Source organism: Carassius auratus, chromosome 9 (assembly GCF_003368295.1).
Source record: "Carassius auratus strain Wakin chromosome 9, ASM336829v1, whole genome shotgun sequence".
NCBI classification, from domain to species: Eukaryota; Metazoa; Chordata; class Actinopteri; order Cypriniformes; family Cyprinidae; genus Carassius; species Carassius auratus.
Genome location: NC_039251.1, coordinates 12,649,079 through 12,670,719, shown reverse-complemented (window position 1 = coordinate 12,670,719; position 21,641 = coordinate 12,649,079). Strand labels below are relative to the sequence as shown.

Genomic DNA, 21,641 nt, shown 5'->3' with positions numbered 1-21,641 from the left:
ACTCCACTGTCTGTGTGCAATATTTCATAAACTATAAACTACTTTGAGCATACTAATCATTTGTCTTGTTTAACATTCTCTGAATCATATAGAATATGAGGATTCACATTATAAATGTATAAAGAGCTAATTGGGAACCAGTTGACAGTATTGTTCTGAAATAGTATTCATATTATATTATTATTTATTATTATTTTAGAAGTTAATCAGTTAATCTAGACATTATTTGGTCTCCTTATGAAACCTCCTATTTGTGGATATCCTCAAATTACCTGATAGTTAATATATATATATATATATATATATATATATATATATATATATATATATATATATATATATATATATATATATTTCTCCCCTACAAGTACATAACTTTTTTTGTAAAGAAGTACAAATTTTGGTGTATTTTCCCATAACCTTAAGGTCCTTTGGTCACCTTTAATGTCAGTTAATGTAGCCAACCCTCAGGACCAACATTGCTGTTGTTATTAGTATTATTATTATTCATATTATTATTAGTATTATACATTCCCTGCCAGTAAATGTATGCCTTAACTTTATTATAAGGTACATGTTAGATTTTTTTTAACTTTAGCAAACAGAAGGATTCTTTCTATGCCTCTTTTTGAGAGCTCTGTGGATCTAATTTATTTAAAAGTGTGTTAAGCATTTTCATCCTATATGTAGTTTTAAATGGCATTCTGTGAGTGGTAAATTGTCAACAATTGATCAGAATTCATTCATTTTGTGAAACAATGTACTTCCTATATCCACTGCCCCTATAAAACAATTTTCCCTTTTGTTTCATGCAATGGCATGTTGGTAAAAGACGATGAAAAAATAATCCAAAATAAGTGATAGCCATTTACTATGCAAATGTGTACAGTGCTGCATGCTAATGCTTTATCTGCCTCTGCAACTTAATGGCTTCAAATGGAGTTCAAATGGAATTGTGGGTATTACTTGTGCAGGACGGTATTTGAGAGAAATACAAAACTGCATGCATATTTTTCCATTTGCATCGTCAGATTAAAGGGACACTATATGGTTCTGGGAAACAGATGTGTAAGATTTAGTAAGTTTTCTTTTGTAAAATAAATTTGAATGTCAAAAGAGTGCTGTGATGATTCATGTCTTTGACCCTCAACTCTTTAAGAGCACATTTTCAGATGCAAAGTAGAATCAATGACATCAGGCCTATTTCAGTCAAAATTTAAAACAATTATAAATATTATACTATAATAATAATACTCTAATGTACATAGCAGTGAGAATCACTTGAATAATTTAATGGTACAGTTCCATTTATAGCCTCCTCTCTCACGCCATGAAATTGTAGCTTCTAGTAGCGCCATCTGCTGGGAGAACTGTGCATGTTCACTGCATTCATGGCAACAATGATTAACGAAATTAAAAAAGCATGTCAACAGACACTGTGGTTTTAGTACCTTCATTAATAAGTTTTATTACAAATGCTGTCATCAAAGCAAACGTGTGATATACAACATATTCTTATACTCATGTTACACTTTTCAACTGAACTTTCTATTCAGCTAGTTATGCTAAATCTGTAATGAAAAATATATTATAATTAGAAAAAGACTAAATATAAGCATTACCACTTTGTGTATAGTTAGTAAAACTATTCAACCCACTTTTGAATATATATATACACAGTACATTTAGCTGGTGAATGTCAACTCGGACTGATTATGATTATAGAATGCACATATAAACATTGTGAGGTTAGATTACAGGGTGACTGGTTTCGTCGTCCCACCAGGATCTGGATGAGCTTCTGGCTCTTTTGAGGTGCTGGGCTTGACCACCTTGTCACTCTGGGCCCGGTTCTGTTTCTCCCTCTCCAGAGCTTTCTCCATCTCGGTGTAATAATCCAGGGCTTTCCGCACCGGGTCAATGATGTGTTGCTGTAAGGTTAGAAGTAAGAGTTAGAAATTATCATCTTTAAATGTCACTAATCTCAGCCTCTGAAAATAGAAAAATCAATGGATGATGATACATTATCTCATTTATTATTTCAAGTGTTTCTACTAGACAGCATGACAGATCTCAACAAATCAAATCGCATGAGATAACTACAGTATTTCAAGTTAGGTGCTTGTGTAGAAGAAAAACTCAATCTTAATTAAAATCTTTTAAAAACCTGAGGGTAAAAACCATCAAAATATATAATAAATCTGGCAAGTTTGGTGTATGTATGTACTACTGAAGTGGAAATTACGGTACTGGCTAATTTTGAATAAACGACCTTAAATATATGTTTTGTGATGCAAATGTATAAAGTGTAATTAAATAAACAATTCCCACTAATCTGTAAGACATAATAGCCCAAAATCTCAAAACTGATCAATGCATGATAAAACTTGGTTTTGCCTGCGCTGCCTTGCTTTACTTTTTTTTTTTTTTTTTGATGTAATTGATTATGTCAAATTGTTTTAGTACTCCAAACTTATTAAAGTGTATGGCGTCTTATTAAAGTGTAAGAATTTCCAGGAACGTTCTCACCTCCAGACAGGGGAAAAGATTAGCCAGTTCAATGAAGAGAGGAAAGAGAACAAAGCGGATGAATCCAGTCTGAGAAGACGGTTTGGTCACTTTGTCTCGATCCATGAATGGAGTGACAGGAAGACCCTCCAACTTCTCCATGTCACTCTAGATGAAGATTTTAAAATGAAAGATCTTTAAAATCATAACTGTATTGCACTGCTCCCAACATATATAAAAAGTGAACAATATGTACCTGATTAAAGAACTCCTGCAGCAGACAGTCCAGCCACGGTTCTGCCACATCCATGGGTCTGGCCTCATTGGAGATGTCACTTACTTTAATCAGGATCATCATCAACTGTTACAGAAGACAGGAAGTGCCTTTAAGGGGACTGTCACAAAGAACAGCCCTAAAAGCTGAACGTTTAATGTATAGATAATATAGGTCTGCTAAGTACTTATATTTATGAATATCACTGCTCTTACCACATCTCTGTGATCTTTGTTGCTGAAGTCGAACACAGGGAGAATGGCTTTAAACTTGTTGAGGATCTCAGTATGTCTGGTCATATCAGTAGCAAGAATACACCTACAGTGATGAGAGGTTGCTCGGTTTTTACCTAAAATCTTGGTTTGATATACATATGATTGTGAAGATTATAGAAAAGTAAATAATATACTTAATTATGCCCTCTCTTATTCTTTTGTACTGCTCTGTCGGCAAGTTTCGGAAAATGTTGCTTTCACTCTGAAAAATAATTAACGTTGGTTTTTCATGCATATAGAATATGTGCATGCATACTATACATACACACTGCATAGCAAAGTACAAAAGTGCTATGAGTAATATGCTAGTACAACTATTCCAATGTTGGGTGTTTATTTTAAAGAAAGAAAAGACCAATCTCAAACAGCATGCAAATAATTGTCAGTGACATATATAAATGTGTTACATATGCATATGCATACAAGTATATATTTTACATTTTAAAAAAATGGAAAGTCACATAAATGCTGAACATTCTTTATCATTGTACGTCAAGGAGATTTTTAAAGAGATTTTTTAAAACATTCAAAATGTAAAGCTTACTATTGTGATTTCAATCTACAGCCAGCGTTTTTACCTTTTCCAGGATTTCAAAAGCTACAGCGCAGTGGTGATTTTCCAGTGGGGAGATGTCATTGTACCTCAAGGCGAGCTCAGTGCGTGCATTAATCTGAAACAGGAGATATTTCCATCGGTTTATGCGGTGTACTGAAAAGCTTGAGACAGCCGCTATCTCACCTGGTATGCATTGTTGTAGCCGGTGTGATCTAGATCGTGACAGATGGCTGAGGTTAGCATGATGAGGAGGTCAATACTGTCAATCTTGCTTCTGAGGTCCGTTAGCCATATTAATCCATACATCTGACAAATAGATGGACCCAGATATTAATAACCAGAACTTTTTCTGTTGGGCCAGTCGATTAAAAACCCTAAAATTTGTGTGTGTGTATATATACAGTTGGTATAAGGTTGGATGGATGGACAGATGACTGACCTTCAAAACCATGAACACATAAACAATAATTTCTCTTTTTATGGCTTTGGTAAACTACAACGAGGACCATGTGGCTAGAGAGACTTAATGGGACAATTAAGGAAAACAGACAACTGATCCCAGTAAAATTACAGTTAACGTTTTGGCAGCGAATGATGGCTGTCTGGGGCATGACATCTATTAATCAAGCAGATAGAGAAGTGGATAATTGGAGTGATTGGAAGAATCCTGAGGCTGATTGCGCGCGCTCTTACCATCTGAGTGACGCAGAAGCAGTGCTTGAAGTTGTGAAAGGGGATGTTATTGTAGCGTCGGTACACTTCATAAAGGAACTGCTGCAGCACATCCAGCTCAATGTTAAAGGTGGAGATGAAGTCCAGATCTGTGTACATCACCTGGAGCAGCACCATGATCTCAGCGTCCTCCCATTGCCTACAACAGCACAAAATCTTTCTATTCCTGTTAACCCATTAGACGGAATCATATGATGTTGTACTAATCTGAAGCTGAAGCCTGGTTTCAACAAGTCCACTTGGCAGACTATTTCATTAATGAACATGGAGCTCCAGTCCTTTGCTCACAAGAAGTGCTTTTGATTTGTAAACCTCAAGCAGGACCACTGAATGATTAACATGAAACCCTTCAGGCAGATGAAAGGCCTGATCTCCGCCGTGTTCTTTATGCTTAATTTAGAAGTGCTGTGCTGTGCTTCACTAACAATGTCCTATTCATGTATGACAGGTGCAGGACTTTGATGTGACTGCAGCTACTGTGAAGACTCCTTGTTTCTCCATTTATTTAGAAGAAAAAAAAACAAGTAATATCCAGGTTAAATATTTATATGAAACATAAGGGAAAAAAAGTGTATGTGCTTTTCTGGTAGCATGCTTTGTTTTGTAAAAAACTTACCAGTTATCAAAGGTTGGTGTTTTAAGATACTGTCTCACCTCTTCAGAAACCTCCAGAGAACTAGAAAAAAATTAATCAGAAGCAGTTATTTAATTTAATTTCATTTACACATTATTTTTTAAATAATGCATTTTGGGAACGTCACCTCATTTGGAGGAACTTTTCCCTGACGTGCTCACACTCTTCTCGGGTCTTGCGCAGGGTTCTTTTATGGTAGAAAGGCGAGGGCTTGTGGGTGCCTTCTGACATGTCTTTAAACAACCCCAACCAGCTCAGGTGCTCAACACTCTAAAGAGAAAGACATCATGCTATAGGGCTAGAAATATGCATGTACTCGGTAAATGTCATCTATTCCTGTGAGGGCAAAGCTAAAATTGTAGCATCATTAGTGTCACATGATCCTCCAGAAATCATTCTAAAATGCTGATTTGGTGCTATAAACAATCATTGGTGCTCAATTATTAATAATGGTTCTTATTATTATCAATGTTGAAGACATATTTTGCTGTTTAATATTTTTGTAAAATGTCTTTGCTGTTACTTTTGATCAACTGAATGCATTCTTGTTTACCTTAAAATATTAACAATATTAAGATTTTTTTTTATTATTACCATGTTAAAAATAGTGAAAATATTTAGCTATATATGAAATTCATTCAAGTGCAGATGGAAAAGCTCAAACGCAGTAGTTCAGCGTTCAGACCTCCAGTTTCTCTCTGAATGACTCCACCTGTCTCTTCATCTCATACACAATGGCAGGTGTCTCCGCTGCTTCAGTTAGAATTCTTTTCTCCAGGCTCTGTAACCTGTTTAAAAAAGAGCCAGAGTTTGTGGCACATTTCAAATGCAATTTTGTGCTAGATTTCTGTTGGCCATGACTCTTTTTGTGCTACCGTCACAGACAACTATGATTTCTTATTTATGTAAGGCAGTAGGACGTTTTAAGCATGCATCTTATTTTTATGTCTATAAGAGTAAATATCACCAAAACGACAAATTCAGATTTTGTTTGTCATACAGAAAGTGTGCATTTTAAATATGTCCCGACCTTACCTTTTCTCCATAGAAAAGAGGTCAAATCCCAGAGCAACCGCTGGATCTGAACCTAAAAGATAAGCGTTTAACATGATCCAAATGGTCATGGGTTACACATTTATGTTTATTCATAACTTTATCAATATAATAGTGCTAAGGTGGAGAATACCTAACAGCTCACTGTTACAGTCTGCAGCGACCACTTCCAGTTTATAGCAGGAGTGTGGACTATTTGGAGCCAGTTGTGGGGAAATATTAATGATACTGCCGTTAGTATTATAGAGTTTTAAGATGTCATGAGGTCCAGCCTCAGCTGCAGATCGGAAAAGATCTATGATGCAAACACATACACAAACATTTCTCATTAATGTTAATGTTGCAGATATACTTCATCATCACATTTCTTCATAACTGAGGTACATGGAAATGAATGCACTTTAATATGGTGATTAATGCTGAAAATGCCATATGTTTCTTAAGTCTACTGCTTGGCACTTGAAGACTGACTGTCAGCACAACCTGTGACTCAATCTGTCTTACTGAAGTATGACGGTTTATTTGTTTCTGACTCACAATCTGTGACTACTCATTCACCCATGTACATTGAGTCAGTATGGAAGATTTAAAGTTAATTAGTGGCCCTAGAGAACTGGAGTCTTATATCAAAAATAAAGATTAAAAACTGAGATCATCTGTTATGTTGTATTAGCAATCCAGGTCAACAGAAAAGCTCTTCATACAGGCTCGCTGTAATGTAGAGGACCTGATTAAAGAAGCCTGGCTGCTGTCAGTGCCCTTGAGAATGAGGACAGTCCTAAAGCTTGTTTCCTGCAGAACAAAGGCTAATGAGGGCAGAGAACCAATTTGGTCATTACAAAAAACCCTTTTCATAGAAGAAATTCTATTTGATGTTGATACACGAATTAAAGAGTGCTTTTACAAACCCCCTTTTACTTGAAAATTTTATATATTGAATGAAAGTTATGATTATTTTAATCTATTAATTATTATTATTGGTTAAGCAGTTCAACATTTATCTCATTTCTGTGTTATATTTCTGTGTGCACATCAACAACTTGACATTTTATATATATATATATATATATATATATATATATATATATATATATATACACATTTAATAAATAAATTATACAATTAGTATACAATTATTAGTATACATAGTATACAAATATTAGTATACAATTTTAGATACACTAGAAGAATTATATAATTTGAGACAACCCTTACCTTTAACATCTTGTGCAGGACAGTCGGTGGGAAACTCAGCTTGTTCTGGTCTTCCATTCACGGTAAAATAAATGATTTTAGTTGCCATGTCAGGTGATAATCTGCTGCACTCTCACTTTTGCTGATCGACGTGTGTGTCCAGTGTTACATCAGGGATTCAACCTATCATTCATTCAAAACCCCGCATCGTTTTCAAACCGCCTGGAGTCCACCCCCTTCATCGTCAACCCTGCTCTGTATGTCTGTCAATTTGGATACAAGCTAATATTTTCTTGAATTTGCCTTAAAAGTTGTTAATTTTGCACCTGATTTAGTAAATGTTTAGTAAATGTTTGCACCTGAAATGATTAAATGTATTTATTATTAAATTACAAAAATGTGTATTAATAATGTTTTTTTTTCTTTCAAGGTTTCAATCGGGGATTTTTTTATTTTTTATTTTATTTTTTGCAGTCAGTAAAACGATGAACTAGCGTGAACATGCACAGTAAACAATAAAGTTTTAGTAGTAGTAGTAGTAGTAGTAGTATTTTAATTTAAATGGATGAAAAAACATTAATTAATTAAAACAGAACTATAAAATAGCAACATATGCTATCAACATATATCATAAGAAAAAACGAGAGTAATAAGTAAAATTTGTTTTTTATAAAGGTAAATATCGTGACGTGGACTTTTATTTTGTAGTGGGCTTTTATTGTGAACTGTCTTCTGGAACATTTAGCTGCTTCCTGTTCCTGAACGAATCACAACGTGGTTTTAGGAGCGATAGCACGACACTAGGTCCGAGACGTAACGATATATGTTTTTTTAGCAATCTTTTATTTAACAATGACAGAAGGAAAATCATCAGAGAAGCCGGCGAAAAACCTACTGGCTCTGAATCCAAAGGAGGAAGCAGAGTTTCAGAAGAAGGTTCAGCAAGTAAAGAATCGTCCTAAAACGGTATGACGGCTCACCACGTGGCTCGAGTTCAGCCCAGCCATCGTTTATCTTCACGTCGAAAAATTATTTAAGTTACATTTGACATTTCTTTTCTTATCTTTAATAGACAAAATTTGGTTATTTGAATAGAAGGAACCTCCTTATGCGACTAATTTGTTCTACAAAGCTTGCACGTTCTTCAGTTTTGTTTGATGTTTTTCTGTTTAATGTTAGTCGACTTGTTTTTATTTTTTACAGAATGTAATAATACAATATTAATTCCATTCCCTCAGGTTCAGTCGCTTTCTCCTGGAGTGCTTTATGTTGGCCATCTGCCTCGAGGATTGTTTGAACCTCAATTAAAATGTTACTTTCAACAGTTTGGCAAAGTCACCCGAATAAGAGTTTCCAGGAGTAAAAAGGTAAGTTATGACCTTCTTGTAGTATACAGTCAGTTGGGTTAGATCACTGTATTTAAAACACAATTCATAAATTATATATTAAAACTATTAGTGAACTTGCTGAATACAAATTCTAAAGGAATTCTGATGGAATTCCTATAATTGTTTGAAACTAGTTTGTTAACTAAAGAAGGCCCTGTTTGATTTAAAAAATCTTAAAGAAAACATGTTTGATTCCATTGAAATGGCTTCCAAAGGGATTTTTGCTTGTGTGTACATATTTGTTTAACATAACATCATAATGGCACAATCTGAAAATTATCTTTGGTATTTGTTGCCTTGGATAAGATAATTGTGCAGACAACAATAAGGTACGTTTTGCTTATCGCCAACGCTATGTTGTTGTGCAATAAAACCAATGTACCAACACTGTAAAAAGGAGAATCATACTAGTTCATAATACCTTGCTTTAAGTATTGTGCAAGTATTAATAATGCACGTATTATTAAACTCTCATCTTTCACAGACTGGAAGGAGCAAAGGCTATGGATTTGTGGAGTTTGAGTGTGATGAGGTGGCTAAGATTGTGGCTGAGACCATGAACAACTACCTTATTGGAGAACGGCTCATAAAGTGTGAGTGTAAAAGATTTTGTGTGTATATTTTCTTACTTAATATGTTGTCTAAACATTACTGTGTTTTGTCCTTTATAGGTCATGTGATGCCACCTGAGAAGGTCCACGAAAAGCTGTTTGTGGGTTCCATGTCGGTCTTCAAGAAGCCGATGAAGCCTGCAGTTATTCGTTATAACAAACAGCATGCGGAAGAAGATCTGAACAAACTTGGTGCAAAGCTTTTAAGCAAAGAGTCTAAGCTACGCAAGAGACTGGCAGCAAAGGGCATTGACTATGATTTCCCAGGATTTGTAAGTAGTATGTTATTTTTATTCAGAACATTTAAAGAAATCGATTACCCCAAAATGAATATTTGCTGAAAATGTAACCCTCACATTTGGAGAAATTTGGCATTTTATCACTTGCTCACCAATGGATCCTCTGCAGAGAATGGCTACCATCAGAACTAGTCCAAACAGTTGATTAAAACAATAATTCATATTGCTCCAGTCCATCACTTGATCTCAGTGAATTAAAAAGCTGTATGTTTGTGAATCCTCATTAAGGCATTTGATCTCATATTTTGAACTATTGAACTATTTCTTTAAAAGTCTTTTGTTGTATTTTAGTTTGATGTTGTCTTTTTTTTTTTTTTGTCTTTTTTCAGGCAGCTCAGATTCCTGCCAAGAAAGCCCAATCTGAAGCCGATGTTTCAGTATGCAGTGAGGTAAGATTAACAGGGGTGTATCTTGCTTGGCACAGACTGAAAATTACCTCAGTTGTACCCATTGACTGAAGTAAGATAACTGTGCCGACAGAAACTGGTACATTTTAAGCTTATTGTCAGTCACTGTGACTCACAATGAAACCCATGTGCCAACATTTACCATAGAAAATGACTAGGATATGTAGTCTTATTCTACTAGTGTGTAAAAGACTGTATTTGCATGTAGGATGTCACACCAGTGTGCACCCCATCAGTTTTGGAGAGGAGGAAGTCGATCAGAGTTGAGGACGATGATGTCGATGATGAAATAGTCATCAAAGCCAAATCCGTTCCAGAAAACAGCGAGGATGTGGAAGATAGCGAGGAAGAGACTGATGAAGATGAAGAGGAGCATACAACTTAAAAGGAGAATTTAATGACTAAAGACTTCAATCCCTGTTTTAGATGGGACACTGGACTCACTGTTTGAGCCATTTGTATGTGATTACATCTGTCCTCCCTGTGGCTGAAGAAGAGGATCATAAACATTACCCTGATAATCAGGCATCTGTTTTGAATTGTGTGTTTTATGCAGATGTACCGATTACCTTTGAGGGGTACAATGTGGTCTCCCAGAGATTGATAAAATCCGATTGACTGTGTAATACACAATATATATTGTGTTCATTTGAAGATTAAATGGTAGGATAGATGTCATTGTATTGTATGTATTCTATCCAGTACTATCTATCTTCAGACAGATTGGTAAAACATGTGCTTAACCCACAAAAGGGGATAAAATATATTTCTTTATTTCTCTTTAAAGCAAATTTGTGTAAAATATATTTTTTGTTTAAATTGTCACTGACTACCGTGTAAGTTGAGGGGTGTTGGAATGGAAATGCATTTGTCAGAATAACCACTAGATGGAGCCAGGAGTCTTCGTCAATCGCTGTGAGTTTAATGATATGGCAAGCCATTTTAACATTTATTCCTTAATATATATTTGAATAGCTTTAAGAGAGACTCGTATATTAAAAAATCAGTTTCATTATGTTCTCACTTGTTTAAACCGATTTGCATTTACTTAAATAGTCTGAAATACTTTTGTATTATTTTGCTAGTAGTCACTATTCTGTTAGAAATCACTATCGCGGTGTATATACAGTAGTTAACATTTGAAGTAGATCAAGATTTTTAGGTTTTAGAACAACTTTGAAAGGTTTTGATCAATTCCTGTATTGCATTATTTTGAACATTTCTTATTTGGATTTAAGAATTTTTGACATCTCAGTCTGAGTTAAACTTTTTTTTTTTTTGCTCATTTTATCAGTAAAAGAAAACATGCCTCATAATTCTGCAAACTTGAATATAAGTTTTTCACTTTAAGCCTTCATGGACAATTATATAGCACTTATAAATGATTAAATACAAAATCAGTAGTAGTTATTAAGATTGATGTGGTTTGGAATTGGTAAAATGTGCTTGGAAAAAAAAAATCAATCTCTATATATATCAAAATATCAATGTCCTTAATAATTATGCATGCGATGTATATGGAATCTCAGTAGTTTCAATTGCTTTGTCATTTGCCAATTATAGGTTTGATTTCTGCAGAGTTAAAATTAAAGAAAAATTTAAAATGTTTACCAAGTACAATTTAAACATATTTGAGAAATTTCTAGTAACTAGTGTCTCTAAGTAAAAAGAAAAATTTAAAATGTTTACCAAGTACAATTTAAACATATTTGAGAAATTTCTAGTAACTAGTGTCTCTAAGTAAAAAGATGCTGTTCGTTATTGCTTTATTTACTAGCAGATAAAATCAAATAATGTTAGTTTTCAGGAATCAATGTTAAAATAGCCTGCCATAAAGGTTTATTGTTTTAGCTACACAGGGAAAAATGACCATGTGGCAGCGAGACCGGAGGAAACCAGAGGATTTCTAATATGCGGGTGTAAACAACATATCATTGTGCTGCTGTCTAGAGCAACATTCAAAATATAAGCGAAAATATTGGTAATTACAAAGGTAAAGGTGCTCTAATACAATGAGAAGCCACTCGCATATTTTACATACATAATAAAGAGGTACAAACTAGACGTTGTGGCTAGCAGTCATAATGACATAAAATGAAACCTGTTTATAATGGCGCAATGTTTGTATCAAATCTGTAAGCGGATTTTACATTAATTCAGTAATAGAGCAGAGGTGTTTAGCGCATGCGCATTACAGCTCCATCATTGTGTCTACAGGAGCAGCATTTAGAGAGACAAACCTCGCTTACCTTTGAAAACAACCCGTGTCATTTTACACAGAAACTACTGCTAGACTGGGCAGAGTGAGTATATAACCTATTATTTCAACCAAACTGTTCGTTTCCATGTACCGGTTTGGTGTAAATCGCGGAGTTTTGACAGTTTATTCGGTCGGCTAGTGATAGCTAGCATAACCGACTAGATGATCAATGAAAAAGAAATAAATTATAGCCGTATATGATCTGAAAACAGCTGGTAATTAAACACTGATAAGGATTTCAACATAAGGGGCTTGATATTTGAATTGTTAACATATATAAAAGACAATAAGGTCTTTTAAAGCCTGGACTCCGTAGTAAAGAATCTCATTTAGGGTGAATGACAGATACTACGTGAGCGTCAATGCAAATATATTTGCAATGATTCACATGCAGGATCTGTCATTCACTTGAAATGACATTGTTTAAAATATTTTTTTCTTTATGTAGTACATCAGTTTTGTAGTATATACACGGCGATTGTGCTTTGAATTGTAATCAGATGTCCACCCAGTTCTGATGAGGATTTAGGTTACTCCATGATCGTTTTAGATTGTGTACAGCAGGGTTAATTTCTCTACTTACGTTAGTTGTCCAGTTTTAAAATCGATTGATATGTTACCGTTTAAACACTAAAGAGATTAATTAAGCTGTAATTGAATTTGGGGGCCTGTGATGTGTGGTTTGAGGGATGCACAGTTATATCATGCTTGCCATCATTGATTTGTCATGCAATTTTTGTGTGTGTGTTTTACATTAAAGTGACATCACAGTTTATAAATGATGAACTCCTGTAATTCTGATCCATGGAGAATTAGGAGACTAGGCAAGGTCTCCTCCCACCATTGGGTAGCTTAGATACATGAAGTACAGGCACAGACTTGTAATGTAAACGAAGCAAAAACATAACCGCTTGTGACAGTGAAGACAGAAATACAAAAATACATTATGTGGACCAACCAAATGTCTGAGATCACCAGTGCATCTTTCTTCTATGTCATAATAATATCTGCATAATAATTTGCATGGAAGATTTTGGATTTAAGAATGAGATTTCTTTAGATTTGTTTACATTTGTTTAGATGAGCTAAAGCTAAATTAGATTTTTTACTTCACTGTACACACACACTAATGTACCTCAGTGACCCGTACATTCATCATTTTCAATGTTTTGCTTTGATCAATAGACTATGTACCTTTTGCTCATTTCCTGAAGTCTTTCAGAACAATTGGAGTCCGGGAATCAGGTAATCTGCTTATCAGAGTAATACACTTTGCGGTGACCAACTGTGATTGCAGCCTTATTATTCCCATGATGCCTTAGCAGATTTTTGTCTCAATGCAGTTTGGAGGCAAGTACCCCTAGTGATGGCATTACTGCTGTCTAGTAGTTTAGTAGTTGTATAGGACTGCTGTTGTGGTGCTTTTATGGTATTTTTTCCTTTTTGTTTAACATCAAATTGGTTAAAAATGACATAGAGACAAGTTCATTTCATTTTAGGGTGAACCACCCCTTTAATATGAGTGGAATTTTTCTCTTGCTGTATCCCACAAAGCTGTGCAGCTGATGTGTGGTCAGCAAATAAATAGTTAAGAGAATGCAGGCTGGACTTTGAGTTATGTCACCATCAAAGGGCTTTTCTGCTTTTCTCGTTAAGTGGCTGCTGACCTGAGCTGACAAAATTGCAGGTCCAGCCGCACTGGCATTTGATATCCAGAGGTGGTACTCGGCTGACACTTCTCTTTTCTCATCCTAAGCAGGGAGGACCTGTGAATTATGAAGCAATGCTCCGCCGGACCCTCTCTCTCCTGCTCTAGTTACAACAACTCCTGCTACTCCACCGCAACCAAAAACGCTTCTGCCACTGCTAGTGGTTTGGCTGCCTCCTAAAGGAACAAAAAGGAGAATTCGCAGTCCTCATCAGCTGTTGTCTAGTCACATATGGTGCATCGTTTGCATTCCTGAGTTGACATCCCTACTGCTCAGCTTCTTGCCAGCCTGTGGCACTCATAGTGTTCATCAGCACAGGATATTAATAAGCGTGTGCTCTTGTGTTGCCTGGATTGTACAAGGCCTTTTTGTTTATTTTATTTTTCCTATCCACTGCCACACGGGTGGTGGCAGGACATCATAGGCCATGGAGCCCAATATAGAGTACTGTCTGACCCAGGTTCTACAGAAGGATGTGGCCCGCAGGTTGCAGATGGGTCCGGAGCTCATCGACTACATCACAGACGCTGACAAGTGTCACGACCTAGAGAGTGACCAGACTGCGCTGGATAAAATGGTGGACGGTATCGCCACCTCTTGGGTCAACTCCAGCAACTTCAAGGTAAGAGGCTTTTTTTTTTAACATTTAGATGCTTAACCGTAATTTTCTGCAGGTTTGAATGACAGTTAAGGGTGCAGGGCGGTGTTTCAATTGGATTGGGTATTATGGATTATAAAGCAAGGGCTTCTCCTTCAGGCAGTTGTCTGGCATAGAATTGAGGGCCTGAATCGATCCCTTGAGCGAAACAGAGCCGGCTTTTGAGGTCACTGGAACATTTACAGCCTTTCATGTTGACATATTTCAAGATCAGACACAATGAGAGACTTCACTTTGCGTCCACGTCTTTAGATGATGCTTAAAGCATTCATTCACCCAGAAATGGAATTTCACCCTCATGTTGTTCAACTTCCAAACCTGTATGACTGACTGACTTCTGTTGAACACACAAATTGATAGTTTTCTGTAGTTACATCTAATGCAAAAAGGTCTTCATAGTTCCTCATGGGAGAAAGGACATCCTTTCGGTTTGAAGATGGCTTATACTCAATTACTGGTTTCATGTCCTACAATATCAAAGCTAACACTGGCAATTAATGGAGATAAAGTGTCTAAAGGGAATCATGCCAAAAATCCTCTTAAGATGCATCCATGTGAGTTTGTATTTTAAATATTTCTCCTTGAACTTATAGCATTTCAGTGCTGAGTCCGAGCCGCCCCACCGTTTTATTTATTTTTATTTTATTTTTTGTTCTGTGTTGGTTTTGTTGATTGTGGTATATTATTTGACAGATTTCAGAGCCTGTTTGTCTCTGATGTCACTTCCTCGAGCATCTTGTAAACATAGAGTAGCAATTGTGTCAGGTGGTTAGCGTCATGAAGCTCAGCTCTGCTGTGTTTTGTATACATTTTAATGCAGTGACATCATGCGAATTCTTCTTGTTGAAGGTCGCAGGTCAGCACAAGGTTTTGCAGTCACATGATTTGAACGTTAGATTGAACGACGATAGAATCCCACTTTTCATGAAAGACCTCATTTGAACCAAACTGAAGGGTGATTCTTTCATAAAGTCTCATGTTTCAGCCAGTTGCTGTGTGAATCCATGAATGGATAATATTTCATTACAGCCATTAAGTTTGGGTGATATCTGAAATGTTGTCTCTGCTTATCAGTCCTTTGATGTAATTCAATATTTATCTGTATTTTCTTAATTATTTTTCCCATTCCTTCATTTCAGCAAAACATACACTATAAGTAGATTGAAATGATTCAAAGTACAAATGAAAAGGAAAAAAAAGTTAAATAAATTAAACCCCATTTAAAAATAATCAATGCATGTTTCTACTAATCTGTTTTTGATATTGTATTATTTACCAAAAAATAAATAAAAAGAGTAATAAATTGCAGCGATTTTGCATATATATTTAACACGCTTTAATTTTTGAGTGGTGATTTAAATGAATTGCTGAATTGGTCTTGAATTGATTCATTATAGCTGTTTGTAGTAGGTTTGCAAAGCGATTAATCACATTGAAAATAAGAAAAAAATATGTGTTTGTACTGTGTATGTATATAAAACCCACATGTATATAGTAGAGAAAATATTTAGCTTTATATATAAAATAAATAACAATTTTATATGCAAGAATGTATATAATGTTAAATCAGAGATACTTATTAAACATTTGTCTTATTCTTCAAGTCATTAGACCAGGAAGGCTTGTACAACTTGTGTGATAGCAACTTAATGGCCAAATAAAATGCACTTGAATATCATTGCAATATTAACAAGGTTTTTTCATGTAATGTTGTCAGCAAAATCATTGTGAATATATTATGATTGTTTGATATATATTGCCCAACCCTAATAGTTTTCTTAGTAATTCTAGGAGGTTATTTCAGGAAAGTGTTGTTCTGCGTCAGGTTTTGCTGGATGTCAGTAAGTACTCACTTGCAAGTTGCAACTGCTTGAGAACAAATGAATTCGCTCATGCTGCATTTTATTCACAAGCACCAGCCTTGACAAATACAGCAATTGATGTTGGGTGTAATATGGAAAGTATTTCGGGCAGGGTTTGGGTGAGGTTGGCTCTTCACTTGTGATGTGTCCGTCTCAGAAAACAGTTTGTCCTTTGAAGTAATGCTGACTCAAGTCGATTACTCTACAAGCTTTGACAGCCTTGCTTGACAGCCCTGACTTCACCATGGTGTTGGTTGTAGTAAAACAGAATTGATTATCTGACTCTTCCAGAAGTTGCATATTCTTTTTAGTTCGCCATTTTGTGGTTTGTACACTATAAAAAAGCTTTTGTCCTGTTGATTGTGGTTATTCCTTCACATTTCTGATAGGTTAACCTGAATTAAATGCGTTTGTGGTTATGTCTATTCTAATGGTGTTGTTGTAGAGCTTAAAACTGATTAATAAAGGTTTTTGTGCCCCATCAAAGAGTAAATCAAGTACTGACATGTTTGCACCAGAGTGCTGTTTATGTGATCATAAATGCTGTCTAGACTTTCAATCCAAAGGACCTGTTTAGCCAGTAAAGGGCAAAATGCTGTCAACACTCTTTTACTATGCAGGATCTAGATGAATTTGTTTTGGCAAGAACATGTAGCACTGAGCCTCTAGATGTTGCCTTTAAATAAGTTGTCTATTCATCTTAACCCAAGCATCCTGCCTGTTTTTAAAGTCAACCATTTACTGAGTTTTAATGAATGCCACTCTTAACCAGGGGCCAGGGTTGGGCAAATTCAGAATTTAAAATTTTCTCTCAGTTCATGATGAATTTGTATTGAATTGGTCACACCCCACTGGATGATACATTTGAAATTTGGCAGGAAAAAATATTTATTGTATTGCAATTCAAATAGGGATTTAGTTTAACTAGTCCAGACCAAGTTTAATCAGTAATGCTGACTATTGATTATTACATTTATTTATTCCCAGAACTGTTGAATATTTTATTTTATGCCTATGTGATCATCAAACAAGGTTTTGATATTGCCATAAAAACACAAAAATATTTTCAGATTACTTTATGGTTTACTTTATAATTTAAATGTTCATTATTTGATGTATTGAGCTAGAAGTCTACTAATAGTAAATTTATGTAACAAAAGGTTCCATATTTCATTAATTCTATACAGTTTTTTTATGCCGATTAGTGATTATAAATTATTATAAAGATTATAAAGCAATGCTAGAATTATTGGCACTTTTTATAAAAATAAGCGAAAATGAATGTCTGTTGTGCCTGGACATGCCATATGTTGTGTATATGATGACGTGTATGGGTAAATAATTCTGAAAAATTATATTTGTTGTGGCAAACTACACTTACAACTATTATATACTAGGTTTGCGCCAATAAACGATGCCATCAGTGACAGACATCACGATGTTGAGCCGGCATCGTGATCTCCCCCCAAGATGGGAGGAAAATATAAGTTTCAGTACTTTCTCTTGCAGTTATATCATTGGGTAATTATACTGTATATAAATTGCAGGCATCAGGGAGCCATTATTAAGCCTGGAATTAAAACTGCTTTTGAATCGCTTTTTTTAGTTTCACTATCACTATCGAGATTCGTGATCACATGTAATCTGTTTTATGCCGTGGAGTGGCAGTACCTACCACACATTTCACAAGATTAGATGTTTGTCAGTGGTGCTCAGGATCTGCAAATCATTCGACATTGTCCTCAGACACATCTCCTTACTCTGTTAATGTGATAGGCTACGTGAAATTTTATGTGCTGTAATGTAACAGGTACGCAATCGTTATTTGTTTTCTGTGCCTTTCTGAATACAGATTTACACTTTGGGCACACCACCTAAGCCTACAACCCACCCCCGCGATGTCATCATTCTTTGCGATGTTTCACTGTAGACATTGTCCAACCCTAATATATAAATTTCTTTGAATTTCTTTCCATTTTAGTTCCGCTTATATTTGAATTACAGGTCTGCATCTAAAGTATCTACCTCTATTCAAACTCATTTTAAACTCATGCATTCTCAGTTAAACTGAAAGGCGCACAGCTCTGGTTTCACACAATGAAACCTGATATCTGTCACACAGTCCTGTAAATATATGTAAAAAAATTTGTAGCAAAACCCTCAAGTTGCTTAAGATCAGCAGAACATTCTGTCTTTTAAGCATCTTACAGAGGAAATGTGTCTGACTGGGGAGAGAGGAAAATGGAGGGGGGAGATGAGGAGGGCAAGAAACTGTCTTTTTTGTTTGTTCATGAGCTGATGTAAGCCCTGCGTCCTTTGTACCACCCTTGACTTCATAACAGTGGGGGGTAGATGTGACTTTCATAGAAAGCAACTGTTGTGTATGGCACCTCCCTTTATTGTTAAGTTTATGTTTTGCTTCCGCACTTGAACAAAAGCATTTTAGATTTTTCTGTCTGTTTACGGTTTAGCGAGCACAAGCTTTCTTGGCATAATGGCTATTGCCAGGCTAATTAAATTCACTTTAAATCATTTGTAAACAGCTTATTGCTTTATATCTTAGGCTGTTTTGTGGTAGAACATTAGCCTAGACCTTAAATCCCTAGGAAATTGACCACATTTACTTCATACACATGCCAACATTTCCCAGAAGCATTGTGAGCTTTAGTTGATAGAGAACATTGGTGTATATGGTTTCTAAGAGCAAGGCTTATGATACTTTTGGGAAATGCAGCCCTGGTCTTATTGTGAACAATTCACCTGTGGACATTTTTCCAGAAGAAATCTATAGAAACCACTTTTCCCGATTGAATCAATTCCCAGCAGATTAAAAAGTCTCACCTTGCATTTTCATTCTGAAATGTCAGATTATAGAATTGAAATGCTTTGTAAGTAAATTATTTGCATCTAGCAAAACTGGAATAATGAATGTTTTTGAATGTGCCGTGATGTTTTGACGCTTTTTGGTAAGTCATCCTGCAACTGGCTTTCTTTTAATAATAATAAACAAAAATAAGAGGAACTTGGTAAAATGACAGGAAACCGTTTAACTAGCATTGTCATGAGTTCACAATATGTTCTTGCTAGATAAACATTTATCAGTATCATGTCTTGTTTTCAGCAGCTGTAGTGGAGAACGCTGCTGTTGTCATTTGAACTAGGCTCAAAGTTTAGTGGGCCGCACAACCTCTTGTAATGTTTGTTTAGTCAGCGTGCACTGGAATGTTGAGTTGGTGAAGTCATCCTATATTTGGTAGGTGGTACATGTGGACCCTGCACGTTATGTCATCATGCTTCAGTTTGTGCAAGAATGAATGCAAGAAAAATACTGACGAATTTTGTTAAAATGATTTACATGTGATTATTTAAATTTTTTCTCACATTTCTGCTTGAATAGTTGACATTTTTAGAAAGAAATTGTTTGCCTCATAACTATTATTTGATTGATATGTGCAAGGCTAATGTTATTTGACCATTTTGAAATGATAAGCATTGATAATGAATTGATCAGCTATTGTGTAAGATACACTACAGTCAATAGTGTTTTAAGAAATTCATACTTTTTTTTTCAGCAAGTATGCATTAAGTTTCTGAAAAGTTACTGTAAAGACTAAGCATATTATGATTTTTGAAGGCTCACGTGAACTATACCTTTAAATTGTATTATATTTAATTTATATTGGCTTTCAGCACCCTTGCTCTAAATAAAAAAGATCATTGCTTGAACACTATACATAATATAAATGCATTGCTGGATTTTAGTAGATAGTTAGAAGTGAAGATCAGTTTAATTAAATGGCAGTATATCCGATGGCTAATCCATCTCTTCACTGTCTCTTTCATCTGTTCTGTTTTTCCTCTCTTTTTTCATGCTCATCTGTTCTGTCAGTTTACATTATTCAAGCTCCTGTAGTGTCTGTCTCCTCACCTTACTCCATCACTCCATCCTCTGTTTTTGAACACCACAGCACTGCCGACTCTTCAGTCCTCAGCTGCGGCTGATTTCCCCCCTCCCTCACTGCAGTGTGATAGCTAGCACGTGCGGCCCACTTACCTGTCGCTGAACGGCGTGTGATGTGCACAGAGGCAGGCTGGCAGCAGGAGAGCGCCATGATGTTGTTGACGCAGGGGGTGATGGGATACCGAAATACAGTGGGGGAATGACTGCATGCAGAGAGTGGCTGCTGTAGTCTGTCTCTCTTAAGCTACTAAAGCTTCTGGAAGACGAGACTCTGATTTAGTTGGCAACGTTCCACCTCTGTCTCTTTGCCCAGTTGTTGCCCTCCATTCTCCTCTCTCCTCAAACTCCTGTAGCTTTTAACCTCTCAAATATTCATTGCCAAAATCATCAGAGTTTGGCAATAAAAGGCCAGACAAGTTAAATGTACATGTAAGGAACAGCTGGAGGACCAATGCAACTTATTAGGTCAATTGGCAACATGATTGGGTATAAAAAGGGCCTCTCAGAGTGGCAGTATCTCTCAGAAGTCAAGATGGGCAGAGGATCACCAATTCCACCAATGCTGCGGCAAAAAATTGTGGAGCAATATCAGAAAAGAGTTTCTCAGAGAAATATTGCAAAGAGTTTGAAGTTATCATCATCTACAGTGCATAATATCATCCAAAGATTCAGAGAATCTGGAACAATCTCTGTGCGTAAGGGTCAAGGCCGGAAAACCATACTGGATGCCCGTGATCTTCGGGCCCTTACAGGGGCTACTTCTTACACATACAGGAATGCTACTGTAATGGAAATCACAACATGGGCTCAGGAATACTTCCAGAAAACATTGTCTGTGAACACAATCCACCGTGCCATTCACCGTTGCCAGCTAAAACTCTACAGGTCAAAAAAGAAGCCCTATCTAAACATGATCCAGAAGCACAGGCGTTTTATCTGGGCCAAGGCTCATTTAAAATGGACTTTGGCTAAGTGGAAAACTGTTCTGTGGTTAGATTAATCAAAATGTGAAGTTCTTTTTGGAAAACTGTGACGTCATGTCATCCGGACTAAAGAGGACAAGGACAACCCAAGTTGTTATCAGCGCTCAGTTCAGAAGCCTGCATCTCTGATGGTATGGGGTTGCATGAGTGCGTGTGGCATGGGCAGCTTACACATCTGGAAAGGCACCATCAATCCTGAAAAGTATATCTTCTAGAACAATTTCTAGAGTTCTAGAACAACATATGCTCCCATCCAGACGTTGTCTCTTTCAGGGAA

General features: G+C 36.0%; 3 protein-coding genes and 2 non-coding genes across 21 annotated transcripts in view; 4 read left to right on the top strand and 1 right to left on the bottom strand.

The window, feature by feature from the left end:
• Positions 1 to 1,457: 1,457 nt before the first annotated feature.
• LOC113109303 (high affinity cGMP-specific 3',5'-cyclic phosphodiesterase 9A-like) lies at positions 1,458 to 7,681 on the bottom strand. Its single transcript, XM_026272923.1, has 14 exons — positions 7,248 to 7,681; positions 6,166 to 6,327; positions 6,015 to 6,066; positions 5,665 to 5,767; positions 5,107 to 5,249; positions 4,962 to 5,021; positions 4,307 to 4,484; positions 3,797 to 3,919; positions 3,636 to 3,728; positions 3,192 to 3,259; positions 2,998 to 3,100; positions 2,765 to 2,869; positions 2,530 to 2,676; positions 1,458 to 1,931 (listed from the first exon to the last, which is right to left on the bottom strand). The coding sequence occupies exons 1-14, from the start codon at positions 7,333 to 7,335 to the stop codon at positions 1,755 to 1,757; spliced, it is 1,602 nt and encodes a 533-aa protein (XP_026128708.1). The 5' UTR covers positions 7,336 to 7,681; the 3' UTR covers positions 1,458 to 1,754.
• Positions 7,682 to 7,967: 286 nt separating this feature from the next.
• Positions 7,968 to 10,753, top strand: LOC113108400 (MKI67 FHA domain-interacting nucleolar phosphoprotein). Its single transcript, XM_026271520.1, has 6 exons — positions 7,968 to 8,192; positions 8,465 to 8,593; positions 9,099 to 9,207; positions 9,286 to 9,497; positions 9,854 to 9,913; positions 10,140 to 10,753. Exons 1-6 carry the CDS (start codon positions 8,079 to 8,081, stop codon positions 10,314 to 10,316), a joined length of 801 nt encoding a protein of 266 aa, XP_026127305.1. The 5' UTR covers positions 7,968 to 8,078; the 3' UTR covers positions 10,317 to 10,753.
• LOC113109407 (small nucleolar RNA ACA64) lies at positions 8,879 to 9,004 on the top strand. The gene has a single exon (XR_003292972.1). It is a non-coding gene; the product is annotated as a small nucleolar RNA ACA64 (small nucleolar RNA).
• LOC113109409 (small nucleolar RNA ACA64) lies at positions 9,945 to 10,071 on the top strand. Its single transcript, XR_003292974.1, has one exon. It is a non-coding gene; the product is annotated as a small nucleolar RNA ACA64 (small nucleolar RNA).
• Positions 10,754 to 12,049: 1,296 nt separating the features above from the next.
• The window catches only part of LOC113108398 (CLIP-associating protein 1-A-like), a 66,900-nt gene continuing 57,308 nt past the window's right edge, over positions 12,050 to 21,641 (top strand). For 4 of the 17 annotated variants that reach the window (XM_026271503.1, XM_026271513.1, XM_026271509.1 and 1 more), the window contains exons 1-2: positions 12,052 to 12,234; positions 13,948 to 14,522. In XM_026271503.1, coding sequence (XP_026127288.1) covers positions 14,328 to 14,522 — 195 coding nt within the window. In that variant the 5' untranslated portion in view covers positions 12,052 to 12,234; positions 13,948 to 14,327. Of the gene's footprint in view, positions 12,235 to 13,376; positions 13,437 to 13,947; positions 14,523 to 21,641 lie in introns of all 17 variants that reach the window. The other 13 variants (XM_026271507.1, XM_026271511.1, XM_026271508.1 and 10 more) reach the window with 9 other exon arrangements.